The 16,913-nt window shown below is 35.4% G+C and overlaps 1 protein-coding gene across 5 annotated transcripts in view; it reads left to right on the forward strand.

Moving 5' to 3' along the window:
* Positions 1-13,753, forward strand: part of SNX13 (sorting nexin 13) — a 77,957-nt gene extending 64,204 nt beyond the window's left edge. For 3 of the 5 annotated variants that reach the window (XM_052800733.1, XM_052800714.1, XM_052800725.1), the window contains exons 20-26: positions 614-724; positions 2,041-2,202; positions 3,437-3,508; positions 6,485-6,630; positions 8,383-8,451; positions 9,599-9,711; positions 10,207-13,753. In XM_052800733.1, the coding sequence (XP_052656693.1) occupies positions 614-724; positions 2,041-2,202; positions 3,437-3,508; positions 6,485-6,630; positions 8,383-8,451; positions 9,599-9,711; positions 10,207-10,454 (921 nt within the window). In that variant the 3' untranslated portion in view covers positions 10,455-13,753. Of the gene's footprint in view, positions 1-613; positions 725-2,040; positions 2,203-3,436; positions 3,509-6,484; positions 6,631-8,382; positions 8,452-9,581; positions 9,712-10,206 lie in introns of those variants that run through there. The other 2 variants (XM_052800750.1, XM_052800742.1) reach the window with 2 other exon arrangements.
* The last annotated feature ends 3,160 nt before the right edge of the window (positions 13,754-16,913 follow it).

A 16,913-nucleotide genomic window follows, 5' to 3' on the forward strand; every position in this document is an offset into this window, starting at 1 on the left:
ACACTCATGTTTGTGGTTACTTTCTCTCGTGCTGTTGCATAAGGATTGGCATGGCACCTGCTCCGGCGGTGTAGCACAACCACACAGCTTCTCCATTCAAATAAGGCCTGTATCAGCCCAACTAAAGGAATTCAGTTGTCCTACTTCATAGGGACTTTCTGGTCATTTAGCAGTAAAATATGTTGACCAACTCAATGAACATGTTAACAACAAATAATGAAGATGAATAAAACGTGAAATTTGATTGTTCTGTTTAGAGTGCTAATATTTTTTCCTTTGAGATATGTGCCCCATTTTTAATAGCAATATTTCTTTCAGTCACAGCGTTTTTTTCTTCCTTTGAGTTTTAGAAGCAGTTTGAGTGGTCATAAAGGTGTGTATTTTTCTGTGACATGCTATAATTAACATACTAGTTAATGTTACGGGAATTACCAGGAAGCATGTTGTTTCCATCTTGAGAGTAGTGTAATGTTGGAATAAAATTTAGAGAATGAATGAGAAAATACATTGCAAGATGTAGTGTCTTTGTGCATGGTAAACTTTCACTAAACTGAATGATATGGCCTTTTTCATTATTTATTAAAAAGCACCTTTTAAAAATTATTTTACTCAGCTCTTATTAAATCCTGAAATGATGAAGGCTTCTCCAGCTTTAGCCCACTATGTGTATGACTTCCTGGAGAATAAAGCCTACAGCAAAGGGAAGGGAGATTTTGCACGGAAGGTAAGAATGTTTTGCACTGTCAAGGGAACTTCAGAGCATTCATTAGTGCAGTGATTGCATTAAACAGAGATGTTGAACTGATATTAAACAGCTATATAGCACTTTCAAAACAACTTGCAAGTGAGTTGCTTTAATAGTTTGTGAGTGGCAAAGTATCTGAGGACATATGGAACCAAAAATTTATGGTTTTTATAACAGGTAAATTTATTTGTATGACAAGGAAATAAAATTTTCAAATAGGACACAGTGTATTGCACCAAGACTACTTTGGAAGTGTGTTCACTTTGCAAGTTACTTTGTGAGATGTCTGTGATTTTTTTTTTTTTTGTAGTCTCATTCCTTCTAATTTCTTTTTTCAGTTCTTTACTCTGTATTTGCTGCTGTTACCATGCTCTCCACTCTTCAGCCCAAAAAATGAAATGCATTTCCCTTCAAAAGCAGCTGTTATGTATTTAGCTGTTGTAACCATTCAGAGTCATTGGTCAAATTTGGAGCTCTGAGCTATGCATCCTTTGTTTTTTTTAAGCCACCAGAACTCTCTTCAGACAAGTGATTCTTTGTTCAGTTGACCAGTTTGTATGGGCATCTGCTTTGCAAATACAGCTATTTCTAAACTTTTAGTGATTTTGATATAAAAAGCATCTGCAACTGTATTGTCACTTCAAGTTGTTGTTCTGCCTATATTCCTTAAATATTTAACAGTGAAACAGTTAAATATTTATCAAGGTTTATGTAATGACTAAGATTTGATTTCTAGCTTATCAGGTTCTTCATAAACTTAACTTTTTAAGGGCATCACATTAGTACTTGTGCCTCTGTTTGGACTGAATTTAGAGTATATACTGAAAAAAAATTGTATCAGTTTCTGTGGAACTACTTTTTGGTTTTAATTATACTTGCCACGATATTACAGCATATTACTCCAGTGCTGTTTAAGAGGCATGTTTCAAAGATGAAGAGTTGAAAGCAGAAGTGAAACATCTGGAAGTAGGAAGCTTGGAAGGGAGAAATGGCATTGAATGGAGAAGAAAAGGAAAATAAATTCAAGTTAAGAAAAGCTGAGGGATGGGAAATGGAAATTACTCAGGAAAAAGATCTGTTGAAAGATGTAAATAGTTACAGTAGGGCTGTAAGGAACAAGAAATATAAATGAAAATGAAGCTAAAACTTTATTCTGCATTTGGTAATGAAGTTAAGCAATTTGAGTTGTTCTTTATGTTATTGTTCTCTGGAACAGTGTGATACTTCTCATAGTGTATTAATATACTGGTGTCCTCATAGATTATACAATTCTGGTTAAACATCTTCCCCTTCAGATGGACACATTTGTAAATCCACTGCGTAACTCTATGAGAAATGTATCAAATGCAGTCAAGTCTCTCCCTGACAGCCTGGCAGAGGGAATGACTAAAATGTCAGACAACATGGGTAAAATGTCAGAGAGATTGGGACAAGACATAAAGCAATCATTTTTCAAGGTAAGAAAATATTTGGTAGATAATACATACTAGTGAATTCATAGGAGATTAGCTATCGACTCACTTAAACTTATGTTGTATTCTATAATGAAGAGTCAAGTCATTGGACAGGAAAGCAATCTGTTTATACCTATACCCTTTTTAATAAGGTCCAGCAGCCATTATACTACAAACATGGAGTTCTCTTTGCTATTAAGTAACACATTTTAAGATGGCATCTACAGGCTGTTAGAGTGATCCTTCTTCACTTAATTCAGTGCAGCCATGTGAGAAGAATGAGAGTCACTGATTTTCATATTTTTTTTTTTTACCACCCATTCTTATAAAGCTAGATTGCTGCATCTGCTGCTTTCATTAGAAAAAAAAACCCATACATTCTGAAACTCAGAATAAGGAGATAGCTTTTCTGCTTATTCCTTGCTGAATTGTGTTTTTAATTAAATTTTCTTTCTGTCTTTCCTGCCATCTTTTCTCATCTCTTTATTCCTAAAATGTGATACCTTAGAGGTGGGGAATGGTAGCCGTGGCATGCTATCTAGAGGTCCTATGAAGGTAGTAATCTTCCTAACATGTCCATCTTAACTTCTTTTCCCTTGCCCTCCTTTTTCTGTGTGTAGCTGTAAGGTCTGTGATCAGGGATTGTTCCATTTTGTGTTACCAGAACAGTTTTATGTGGCAGATGTAGAACAGCAACCAAGATGAGTTAACCCTTAAACCATGAAAGGGAATAATAAATCTGTGGTGTGGGGTGGGTTTTTCGTGTTTTTTTTGTTTGGTTGGTTTTTTCATTACTTGTGAGATAAAATGTTTGGCTCTGGACTTTCTCATTGCTGGTAACTTCCCTGGTGTGTGACTAACAATATATCTGCAGTTACACTCACTGGGAAGTCCATGACTAGGCAGGACTTAAGATCAAGAGGAAATACCAGAAGAAATATCAGTCCCCTGTGAATTTCTAGGTGTTTTTCAGTTGAAGCATTAGTCATTTGAGAAAATACATGTGGATTGTCTTAAAGGTGTTGATAACTTTGATAGCTATGGGAGAATACCTACAGGCTTGATTTGTTGGAAGATGAAAGGACTACTGTGTATTTATCTGCAGTAGTATGCAACTGACTTTTGACCAAATGTTTGATTTTCATTTTCATAACCAAATTGATTATGAAAATTGATCTGACTTACTGGTATTCTAAAGTATTTTTTACTTCATAAACATTACCTTTTTTCGTTGTAGGTGCCTCCTTTGATCCAGAAAACCTATTCAGATCCTGACCATTGCCGTGTTGCAGCACCAATTGATGACAATGTGAGTCTGACTTTTGTCCTTTCAAAGCTGACTCCTCTAAAACCAAATTAATGAGTTACTTATTTTAAACTATGTATTTATTGTTTTCTGATATTATACCAGGCACTTACAAACAGTTCTTTAATTTTAAAAAAGAAACTTACATGCTTTCTTCTAAAATTAACATTTTTGTTAGTACAAAAATGGTTAGCACAACAGTGGAGTAACTTATTGTGTACATACTGCTGCATCTGTGGTTTTTGGGTGGGGGTTTCTTTGGGGTTGTTTTTTTTTCCCTGACCTCCCTCCAATTTCTGTCTGTTCAAAGACAGTATGGTACCAGACTGTTAGCATCATTTCTGTTAGCATTTTACAGATTCTGATTTCTGATGTGACCTTTTAGGAGGCATTTGTTTAATGGATCAGAAGTAGTGTTTGCTATGTTTTTATGGAAAAAAAACTTCAGAATGTTTTCCTAATAATAAACTTTTAGTATGTGCATACCTAAAATGTATAAAGTAGTAATATTAGAAACTCGAAAGTGAAGTTTAAGCTCTTGATGTTATCATAAGCTATGGTATTTTGCTATTTTGTTTGAAACATTGATCATATATGTGAAAACAATTGTAAGAAAAACTTTTATCTCTAAGTAAGACAGAAAGGCTGTAAGATTATCAGTGATTATATGCAATTTGCTATGGTCATAAATCTGCACCTGTTCTGCCCTTCACATTTTGGGTTTTTTGGTCACATCAAAGCATTCCAGTTTGTCTTCCTCTGTGTAACTACTATGATGGCTTGGTACATGTATTTTTGCTCAAATAACATAGCCTTGAGTTCTTCTGGGTTTTCTTTTTCCCCATTATTTTTCACTATATCAGACTGTGTCCATAAATTTGTAATTACAAATCTATATTTTTGATACTCCTGAGGCTTCTGTTTTGCACAGGCAAAACAAAATATCATTCAAGTATGTGAGCAGCTTCTCTGCAAATATTTCATTGATCTTCTGTAAAAAGAATAGAAGCTACAATTCTTGATAGCTTTTAAGTTAACATACCAAGTGCTCCTGAAAGGCAGATTTCAAATATTTTAAAACCTTTCAATTCTCAACTGCTTTTTTAAGATGCATTGTTCACAACTTACAGTCACTCAATCAGACAAAAAATATGGCAGTTTGAATGGAATTTTATGTGGAGAAGCAGTACTGTAAAAGTGAGGCATGGATCTATAGAATCTCCAGCTGGATTATGAATCCACTTGTATATAAAGATGTACTTGTGTAGTCCACCAAAAAGAGTCCACACAGCTGTGAGATCTTGCTACTTCTTCCAGCGTAGCATTAACAATATAGTGTAAACTACTATTCTTCCAGGTAGAGCTGTATCAGATTTCAAATACAAAACAAAATTCTGAATGTTATGCTTAGAATGTAAAAACCCTAATAAAAAAGAAAGCACAGAGAAAGTGCATTCAGTCTTTAAATAAATTTTGCTGAGCATATAGTAAGATTTTAATTTTAGCTTGCTATTCTATAAAGTTTTAATAATAAATATAAAGTTCAAATAATGAATCAGTCAAAATCAAGTTAATTTGTTTTATTTGAGATAAATATTTGTGGTCTCTTGTGCAATACAACTGTAACTCCAAGTGCTACCTTTTTATGCAATAGCTTAACAATATGTAGGGTTGTATTTTAGCATATAAGCAGGCCGTGAGAAGCTGCTGTTGTTTCTATAAAAGAAATATTAGTAACAACTAAGATGAAAATTGAATACTTTCATACTACAGAACTTAGTAAACTCTCCCTTAAATTTTAATATTTGAGAAAATATTGACAGTTACTGCAAGTATACGCCATCCATCTTTAAAAACTTTTACATAGTTGCTGAATCCTCTGCTTTAGGATTTCCATAAAAGTTTGTCGTAAGCCAATCTGTGTAACACCTTCTATTAAATAATAAAATGATGATGCTTTTCTTAATCTACAAGTATAAAAGCACTTAATAGCCATGCAGGTTAGAACAGTATCTAAATAAAAGGCAGTTCACTGCAGTGAAGTTTCTGTTACGGATGCACGACTAACCAAATCCAAAAGGTGTTGAAACTCAGATTTATTCTTCAGCAAAAGTTAGTTAGAAGTCCGGTAACATTTAATAAAACCACAGGCTCAATGGTGTAAAGAGAATTAATATTACACGGCCGACTTAAGAATTTCCAAGATTTAAAGTGATGGCTCAAAACACGCGTATCACTCACCTAAAAGCTGAGGGCTCTCTCCCTCGAGGAGTTACCTCGGGCGGTGCCCCGGCCCGAGGGGGAGTCCCCAACTGCAGACCCGCTGCTCTGGCAGGACCCTGTTTATACCCCTGTCGAATCTGACCTGTGGTCATTTAATTCTATTGGCTAGGAGGGTCACCTCGGTGTACCTGGCGCATCTCGATTGGCCAGTTCAAATTTCAACCTGCAGCCTCCAGGGTTTCCTTCCCCTTCTCCCTTCCTGGAGAAGTTTCGTTTCCTGCTGGCAGGATGGGGGGGGCGGGATGTACTGCCACAGTTTCATTGTTCTTGGAAGGTTCTGGATTTGGCGCAGTGCATCCGTAAGAAAAAGATGCCAAAGAAAAGCTTCTTCCAGAGTTTTCATGTTTGAAGTACAGCTACCAAACGAAGAGGTCAGGGACAAGCTCTTTCTTTAGGACATGTTTACTTGTATTAACTTTGTTCAACTTTGGTGAAATAACTGTTTCTTCTTTACTTATTTTAAAAATTCAATGGATTTAAGCCTGGTTTATCTTTAATTTTCAATCTTTCTTTGCAATTAGTGATGTTATAGATGATTTAGGGAAGATTTCATATTACTATAAAATACAGAGCAAAGTTTTTCTGTCATTGTTCTGATTATACTGACGCATTTGACCTGTGAAGTAGCTACTAAAACTGCAGCTTTCTTGAACTGACCTAAAAGTTCACTGATTATACTTTTACTCACTTGATCAGGTGGATGACAATATTCCGCTGAGAGTAATGCTCCTCCTTATGGATGAAGTCTTTGACTTAAAGGAACGGAATCAGTGGTTAAGAAGAAATATAAAAAATCTGCTTCAGCAACTTATTAGAGCAACATATGGTGACACAATTAACAGGTACTGCTTTTCTTATATAGAGCGATCGTGTGAGTGAGACTATATAGACTGTGTCTATAAATCCTTTTTGGTATTACTAAATTATTGTGGTTTACATCTGCATGCATTCCCCTTTCAAGAGGATCAATAAACCCAAGTACAAATGTGGTGTAAAATGGAGATAAACACAGAACATTGCTGAAAGACAAATTCCAGTAACACTTATATGCCAGAGAACTTCCAAAAGAGCTTCCACATATCAACGAGTGTTCACGTTTCTGTGAATGTAACTTATACTGATGGTGTCTATGCTTTGTGCCCTGTGTTTTACACTATACTTTTTGTTGTTAATACTATTTATTACTTTCTGCACTATTTTGGTTTACATCTCTTTGATGCCACAAATGATACACTGGCACTATCAAATTATGTGAACTGTACTGAGTTGCTATATTAAGTTTTTGCTGTCACACTTTAAAAGATGGAGGGGGGGGGAGGAAAGGACTGTTATGGAGTCCGTTCTGCCCCCACCATGTTCTCCATAATTCACATATACCCTTTTTCATGCAAATGCAAAGCAAATAGTGCTAAATAAGTAATGTTTCTTGTCCTCAGCTTAGAAATCTCTACTGTTTCCAGGCTTACCCTTCTAATAATTTGTTCCTGAAATGTAAATAAAAATATAGAACAAAAATGTTTCTAGAAACAGGATTGGCACTAAATTGTCATGTTGGATTAGTGCCATGAATCAAAACCTTAATTTCTGGTAGGTGAGAAGTAGTATCCTGTTACTTTTTCAGGACATTCCTCACTGTATCATTACTTTTTACCCTTCACAAGTATATTTTTGATGTTTTGATCATTACTGTTAAACATATAAACAGTTCTTGTGGTACCAGTAGCGATGCAGCCATGCATCATGCCAGGTGACAATTATCTTGATACCTTTGCTTCCAAAAACATGCTGCCCTGTTGAACAACTCTGAATACTTTTTGCTGTTTTCAGATTGTAGTATAACTAGCTGACTTTGGGCACAGGCTGCTGCTTTCTTATTGCAGAGATATGTGCAGAACTATTTTGCTTCTGCATTTGGAGCTACACCAGATACTCACAGCTTCCTCTGGTGCAGCAGTCATACCTCGTCCTAGCAGATTCTTGGGGTTTAATGGCATTCTGCAACAAAACTGTGTTTTCCTTTTTCTTAGAAAACTAAATTCAAATTATGTTTAGGGAAATAATCCTGGGATTATGGTGATACACAGATGCTTATTTCTGTAAACATACAAGATTTGGATATTGAGCTGTGTGTATGTGTTATTGAATGAAGGTCAAAGTTTATGATCAGTCTGTATCTCCTGTTAAAGATTATGAAGTAACTGCATACATAAGTACGGTAATTGAGATTTTTAAGTAGGTTCTTTGCTTGCAGAAGCAGAACTTGAAGAGTGCTCCGTGAAGAGGAGCACTCTACAAGCTGAATATTTATCTAATGCTGATGGGAGATGCAACATCAGTTTTCCAACCTCCTTAGTCATCGTACGTTTACTCAAAAAGAAAAAGGCTTTAGCTTTAGGAGTGATCAGTGAACTTAGGTTTTTATCTTGAGAATCAGTATTTGCCACCTTAGTGTGCAGTTTTATAGAACCTATTTATGGAGTTGCAGAAAGCTGAAATTATACTTTGTTTGCCCTAGACTGCTCTTTAAAATGATGTACTTTATTTGTTCTCTGTTTTAAAAATTGAATGAGGGAGACTTGTTGCTTTGATTTTAGAAAAATAGTCGATCATGTTGATTGGATGACATCTCCTGAGCAAGTAGCAGATGCGGTGAAACGCTTCAGGTATGTCTTTTATCACAGATGTAAAATATGAAGTACTCGCCAATTAATGTCTAATATCTGTGTATCCTTCCTGTTCTTTTTATGTGAGGAAATTATTACTGCTGTACAGGATTCCAGTTGGAGCATACACTGCTTTTTATGTGTGTTAAGTGAGAGAAAGTAATTGTCACATGAAGAATATTTTTGAGTTTTCTTCTCTTCCTTAAAAAGTTCTTTGTTAATCAGTGTAGAAGAACTAGAGTATGGGTATACTTAGGAATTTCATCATATTACTGGATGAAGTGTCTTGTTTACCTTGATGAAAGCATGTGCATGCCTTGCCTTAAAAGGCAAACAATTATTACTAAAAAAACCCCTAGCTCTAAGCTAATAGGTTTTGCATGTGGGCAGATATAACAGAACTGAAGTCTGAGTTTGAAAGTATCAAAAGCTCTGTCATTCCATTTCCTAAAAGTCTTAGTGGCTTCTGCAATGCTGTTGAGTGAAGGCCACCCCCCTTGCCTTTTTTTTGTTGTTGTTGTTGTTGGATGGGGTGAAAGAGATAAAGTAGGATAATGTATTAGCTAAAGGGTCATACTTTACAGATATTCTGTTATTCTTTTAAAAAAACTGAGTAAGAATGTGCGCTTCTTACTCAGAAAAAGAATGTCATTCACTGAGGCAAAATACCTTTTTAGACAGGCATGTCTTTTGCATTGGGCTTTATACTACACTGAAACTACTTCACCTTGGCTTTAGCTTGTTGATAGGTTAACTACTGTCAGAGATCTAATGAAGCAATTAATAGACCTAAGCCTAGAGTCTCTCAGTGGCAATAGAGACTGGTAAAAGCAAATCTTCGGTATATTTTATGTAACAACTATATGGTATTTGAATGTTTTGGGTGTGTAGTATTTTCTTAAAATTCTCTTTCTTCTGATTCTTGTACTAAAAAAGTGTATGGTAGCTACTAATAGATTGAATGTATTGTACTTCTTGCTTTTGATTTCTTTTTTGCCTTTTCCCTTTTCTAATATTTGAAGTGTGTGTTAGGTTGTGTGCAAATTACTTTCTTGTATTTATTTTATGAGATAGCTTTGAGGGATTAAAAATAGTGTTTCACGTGATAAAATTTTAATGTATTTTGACAGATTTGCTTTTGTTACAGAGATGCTTTTTGGCCCAACGGCATTTTAGCAGAGACTGTTCCACGGAGGGACAAAGCTATTAGAATGAGAACAAGAGTGGCAGGGAAGACCAAATTACTGGAGGTAATGCCAGGTAAGTGAGTCTAGGATTGAAGCCTAATAATTCTTACCTTATATTGTTACTGGAATTAATGTCAATATTCTTGTTGATTGTTGAAATGTTAAAAAGAAATGTTGACATATTGTATTTAAATAAAAAAAGTTTTTAATTATAAAGCACTGAACACTTTCACATGTACTGTGACTTTGCAACTGTAATTCTCTTGGAACCAACCCAGTATTTAGCTTCACTAGAGGATTTAAGTTTAGTGCATGAAATGCCTGTATTCCAATACAGTGTGATTTCATGTAAAATAACATAGTTCCACATATATAGTGTAAAAGTGAAGTAATTTTCAGAAATCCTTTCTGCTGTAAAAGAACTTCTAGTTTAGTTATGTATAGTAGAGGCACTGTTACTTCCAATTCCAAGCTATGTAATTTGAAAGACTTAATACTCAGTTTAAGTTTGTTGTTAACACAGAAGCAGAATTTAGCTTAAACTTCTGTGTAACTTCCATTTTTGTAGATGAACTGAAGCACATCATAGGCGCTGAGACAACACGGAAGGGCATTCTTCGGGTATTTGAAATGTTCCAGCACACTCAACTGAATAAGAGAATGGTGTACGTGTTTCTGGAGAGATTCCTAGAAACCTTATTTCCACAAAATAAGTTCCATGAGCTCTTCAACAAACTGCATTCACGGTCAAAGCAGATGCAGAGGTATAAGCAGAGACTACATTCTACTCAAGCGCCTTCCTTGCAGAAAAGGTGACACTTCAAACCTATTAAGCTGGTGTATGTTTGTCCAGGACTAATTACTTGGGCAGATTCTCTGGGGCTTCAAACTCACATGCTGTTATTTCTGCACCAGTCTTCTAGTGTCACATATTAGATTATTAATGCATCTGTAAGACCTGTGAATCTTCTCATCTTCACTTGTAATTCAACCACTACCAGAAGGGTTTGTGTGTCTTAAATGATTTGGTGCGTCTTCATGCAACATTGAGAAGAATACTAGCCCAATATATAAGAATGCTGATTCCTTCTGTTCCTGAGTCGATGTTTTGCCAGCAATGAAAAGTGCCAGACTGTTCCAGTAAAGCACAACTGTGGTGATACAATGGAAGAAAAGGATGTTCTGGCACTGGGAGATAGTGCAATGTGTGAGAATCAGGTGGAATTGTTCGATGTTACGACTGTTGAGGCTCTGTAAGGCTCTTCTAACATTCCTGTAAAGGCTGAGCTAACAGGAGAAGCAGTCTCTGGAATGGCAGGTACATAGGAGAGGGGAGAAGTAGTTACAGCCCCATCATAAAAGTACATTTATTAAAGAAAAGTTGAGGTAATGTGGCTTTCATGCCACATTTACTTTACCTTTCATGTTTTGAAAAACAAACTAACGTTAGATCTAATGGGGGTTTTAGTAAAGGCAGAGGTGCAGTAGAAATAAACCCTTTATTCTGATTATTCTGTAGCTTTAAGGGCCATATTCTGCTCTTACAGCACCTGGCATACATTTTGCATGTAACTTCAGTGGAGAAGGGGCATCATATTTATGTTCAATTGGAGTATTTGAACATACATCAAGTTGATAGTTGTAGAAGGAAGGGGGTACATGTTTCAAAGAGGATAGACATCATGTTAGAAGATGAGGAAATTGCACTAGGACACAGTTTACACACAACTCCTGACTAAAATTTGAAACTTTTTGTGTGTGTAAAAGACTATGTCCTACTTCATTGAAAGATTCCTTACCTTTTAGTGTGTAAGCCTCGTATGGAAAAATATTAGAATTACTTGGTCCCTCACAGGTAAAGGGTTTCATTAGTCATATGCAAACACTTGGAAATTCCTGAACACATCTCAGTGTATATATGAAAATAAAAAGGAGATAAAACTACAATATTTTTTTAAATAATTTTTTTATTTTTTGCATAGTGTAAAATTTTAATAAAAATTTGACATCAAGGCCCCACATCCATCTGTTTAGTTTCATTGAAGAATTTCTGTCCAATTAAAAATAAAGTAACAACTGAATAATCCTGTTTGGCCACAGCATATCTCAGTTTGTGTTTTCTTTTTCATAGTCCCCAACTGTTTGAGCACCACTATCTGGGTGAATAGACGGTAATCCTATATAGTCAGGGTTTTTTTCTGAATGCTAAACACAGGGTGAGATACAGCTATTGATCAAGGATCCTTATAGTAATTGGTGTCTTAATGGGAACAAATGATCCTTTTGTGTGAGGGAGGAACATAGACATTTTCTGAAAGTGTTCTAAGAGAAGATAGAAGGCTCTCAAAGGACCTAGTTAAATTGACTGAAGCCTCTATATAGATCATTTTTTCTCATGGACTCTATTAATGCAATGTAGCCTTTTATCATACTACTTAATGATGATCATATTGTACTGTTAACATTCTCATACAGTATGCATGGGCTCAAGTGCACTTGGTTTTTTTTTTTTTTCTTTATTGCAGAACTAAATACTGTAAATGAAATCCCTTTCTTTTGTAATCCGTAGGAAGACAAGTTGGTAAATACATAAGAACCCTTCCCCCTTCCTCTCTGCAGGTTCTTTAGAAGCGTGATGATTAAGTGCTGTTGAATTTAACAAAATTATTGAGTTCTGCGTGGAGTAATCAACATAGCCAGCTCCTATTGTTTACATGCCTGTATCTTCCTCTGACGTTAGGGTGCTTAAGCATACCTGACATCTTACTGATGAAAGATCATTCAGCATTGTTCTTGGCGATATAGTGAATATATCATTGATCCTACCAAATCTAATTTATGTCTTTTAAATCACTGAATTTGTTATGCAGTATGAAAGTGGGAACTTCAAATAACGGTTTTGTCAGATCTGTGGAACCTTTTATCTATCTGTAGGTACCATGAAAAATTTCAAGAGAATAGGGATCATGTGCAAATTTGGGATTTTTTTTTTTAATTATCTGGTACATTTCTGTACAAAAAATAATATCTCTAGGAATGTGAACTGAACACAATATGTCATGTTTATTAGTCATTTTACTTAATGAATTTATTGCATATATATACCTATACACACATTTATATACATGTGTGCATATGTATATATGTATTGAAGTTTTGTCTTCTGTATTTAATTACAGAATGTGGCTTCCTAATTCAGTGGTGCCTGGTGGCTGGCACAAATCATCAGAAATGAATATTTTTTGTTAAAAAGAGTTTGTATGTATCTTTATTTAAATGGTTTTCCTGCTCTGTCAACCCATGCAGCTTGTTAGCCTAGAAAGTCTCCAAAACTGAATGTTAATATACAGCACTTAAGTGTCTGGGTGTATCTTCTGGCCTTTGGGTGCTGTGACTGGCCGCTGAAAATTGTGCCATTGTCAACAAATGCACTTGTTTTAGCCTTAATTATTTTTAAGAGAAAATGAGCAATTGAATTTTTCATTTGGTTCATCCTCAAGCTTGTGCTGCTGGTGTTTGCTAGAACTAAACAGTAAATTTTAAGTGCTACCAGAATGTGTACCAAAATAAAAATATATGAATTCCACAATCTAAATTTTAATTTTGTGCAATATTTTCATTTAATGCATGTGTATTTGAATAACTGTAAAATAAATGAATTTTTAATGTTTTGAAGTCTGGGTTAAAAATGTCTTCTCAGCTGAACAATTTTGCATTCTGTTGTTGCGTTAGTTTATTTAAGGACTTGTTTTAAAAGTCTTATTTGTTACTACTTTGTTAATTCCCTTGTTCTCAATGATCCTTGTTCATCTGAGCAAAGCTCATATATTACAAGGGAAAAATCTGAAGAGCACATCTCATGAATATAGCTGTTATAAATTACTTGTGCATATCATTGTACAGTGTCAGCTGTGTGCCTAATTGTTCTATTGATGCTTTTTCCCCTCCCTTCTCCCTCCTCTCGTTTCTGTAACAAAGAACATGAAACAGGCTGCCATGGTCACTTCTACTGAATGGCAGAGGACTCTGAATTTTTTTTTTTTTTTTTTTTAGTTTGCATTTATGTTCTGTCCAATAGAAAGCTAAAAAATTATACTAATAAAGTATTAACAGGATTATTATGAGTCTGTTTATTTTTAGAATAACTTTCTTGCTAGCAGGTACAAATGTTCCTCAAGTCTGGAAAAACATCACTAAAGATAAAAATATTGCTGTTAAATAAAACAATCATTCCTTGATTTTTTTTTTAAACACTTTATAAACGGGTTTTGTTTTTAACAAATTAATCTCTACATTAATTTTCAACCAGCAATTGCAGAGTCCTGTATTTTAAAAGGACTTAACGTAGAAACAGTGGGATTGTATGGTGTAGGAGTTTTTTTTATATTGTTGCGTATTTTACTCTTTGGCTTTCTCCCCCTGGGCTTATTTCTGCAGCAGCTGGATCTACCATGGGAGCACAATTGTTACCCTTGATATATTTATTCCAGCTGTTTCACATTCATCAAAAAGATGTCCTGAGCTAAAGAGATGTTAGTTCTTTGACCTTAGGGTAAAGTGTTCACTGCTTTCGCTAACTTACACGCTTTTGCTACAGGATATAGACACTTCAGGACACATCTAGCCGATTGCAAGTTCTTATTTGTTGAAGCTGTTATCCTAGAATAATTTCATGGCAAGAAATCCACTCCATTATAAACTTTTAAAAATAACTGCCATTTGCTAAGAGAGGGTAATATGTGTCTGTGGCTTATTTAACTCTCCAGTCTGTCACATCATCTGGTTTATTTTGGTTTTGATGTCTAGTGAATGTGTGAGGATTGCTAAAGTTTTTGTAAAGTTCAGTAATCAGCATCACTCTGCATTGATTTATTTCACTACAGATTTCATTATTTATCTCTTGGGAAAAAGGGAATTATATAATGAAAACAATCAGCTCACTTTTGTTATGTATTTCAAAAGAAATTAAGCTTTATTTTAATGAAACGCTTGAAACATCTATGCCACTGCAGTTTTCCCCCACACGCACATGAAATATGTTTGAATACTTTCGTATTCAAATATCTCAAATAACTGTTTCCCATGCTGTGTCTCTCTGAATTACTATGGCATGTTGGGGTTGGGATAATTATTTGATACCTGGCTCAGCAAGGGCTTACTGGAATTCTCATTTGACATTTTAGAATTGGAATAGTACATAAATTAGTTCTGGGGTTGGGCTTCAGTAGAGAATGAGATTATATTGAATTTGTTGGCAATCAAGAGCTACTTATTGGGAGTAAGGAGTGTAACTTTCAAAAACAGACTTGCTCTTTCTTACTGTAACAGTTTTAGAAGCAAGTTCCGAGTAGTCTTTTGAGTCTTCGTGCTGAATTTTCTCAGCTTGAGGTCTAGAAATATGCTAATTCTGAATTCAGAGATACTGATGGAACTTTCTGTTACGAATTTACTGGAGTTTTTGGTAAGAGATTCTCATAAAATTGTGAGAATTGGGAACACACTTCTTTGTTTAGAACATGTGGAGGATGGTTCTGTGCTTTACTTGGTTATTCCATGTGCAGAATAGCCAGAATTGAAAGAAAGTTTTACTTTTTTTGTTCTTTTCTTAAAATAGTCAGCCACTACTTGGCTAGGTACAAAACTTTCTTTGCAGAAGTCCTCTCATGTTAGCAAGCTCCAGGTTTCTTATTTTTCAGTTTGAAGGTGAAATTAGAATTTGATAATCATAGTCCTTTTCCTTCTTGTTTTCAAGGACTTCATACAAAACATTCCTTTATAGTCTGTTTAAAAAATTGGTTTCACATCTTACCTGCTCAATTTTGTATTATCTATGTTGATTTAAATCACTGGCTTCCCAGTAATCCCTAACATCACATCATTTTTGCAAACGAAGAAGGCTTGCTTTATACCCAATGTAAAAACACGAGGTATTTTGGGGGAGAAAAGGATAGGAGCTTCATTCAATATTCTGCTTTCTTGAGTAATCGTGTCAGTGCAAAAGTGAAATTGGAATGTCATGTGATTGGGAATTCAGTTTTGCTGAGTTTGTGCAGTGCCATGTAAAGGGAACATGGGCCCAAGGTTGTCTTGTGTATCATATATAAAAAGAAAACTAAGGTATTTTTCTTACATGTAGGTTCTGAGTGGTGCTGAGGATAGTGGTTAACAGTTGTGCTAAATGTCTTTGAATGTGTTACAGCCTAACCTTCTGCTAACAAGGTAGATATAGCCTGCAAAAGTGTGTTATGGATGAGGGTTCTTTAGAACCAGGATACAGGCTGTCACCAATGAAAACTTGCTGAAGTACATGAGCAATTCCAAGTGATTCCACATAGAAATATTGGTGCTATTTTACTTGCTATAGAATCATCCTTTTTTTTTTTTTAATAGTACTGATATTACCAAGAATATTGTAGTCTCTAGAGGGTGTGTCTTCTTGAGCCATAAGACGTGTAGTAATATTCAGTAGACGGCTGTTTGTGTCGGTGGGCTCTCTTGGCTTGACAGCATTGGGGACAGGAATAAAATTCATGGATGGTGGTATAGAGGAATACTAGAGTAGTATTTTTTTCCAAATAAAGCAGTAATTTATTGAAGTAAGAGTAAACAGAATTACTTGAGCAGTCATTTGATTTCTTAAGTTAAATTTTTAGCATTATGGTACTTTATATGACAAGATTTTTATTGTGACAAAGGCTGTACTATGATTCAAACACTAGAATCAGTCACGTAGTAATCACAGGAGGTTTTCATAACAGATTATCACTAGAATGTATGGACTAGAGTGCAGGTGGATACTGGACAGGAAAACATTTTTTCTGACTGAGATGGGAGAGAGAAACTTCTGCATTCTCTGTCCATTCTGGTGATGTCTTCTATGCAAAGAGAGAAGACAATAGTTAAACCCTTCACTCTAAATGGCATATGAAAATGTGATTGGGTTATATTCTATATGTAAGATCATCTACTAAATCCATAGTTAAGAAAACTGGATTGCTGTGGTGGGTTGACCCTGGCTGGATGCCAGGTGCCCACCAAAGCTGCTGTATCACTCCCCTCCTCAACTGGACAGGGGAGAGAAAATACAACGAAAGGCTCATGGGTCAAGATAAGGACAGTTTAATAAAGCAAAAGCAGAGGTTGTGGGCAAAAGCAAAGGAAAAGCAAAGATTTTATTCTCTCCTTCCCATCAGCAGGCAATGTCTGGCCACTTCCCGGGAAGTGCGGCTTTGGTACTCATAGTGGTTGCTCCAGAAGACAAATGTAAATAATGAA

This window comes from Harpia harpyja, chromosome 1 (genome assembly GCF_026419915.1).
Source record: "Harpia harpyja isolate bHarHar1 chromosome 1, bHarHar1 primary haplotype, whole genome shotgun sequence".
Lineage (NCBI taxonomy): Eukaryota > Metazoa > Chordata > Aves > Accipitriformes > Accipitridae > Harpia > Harpia harpyja.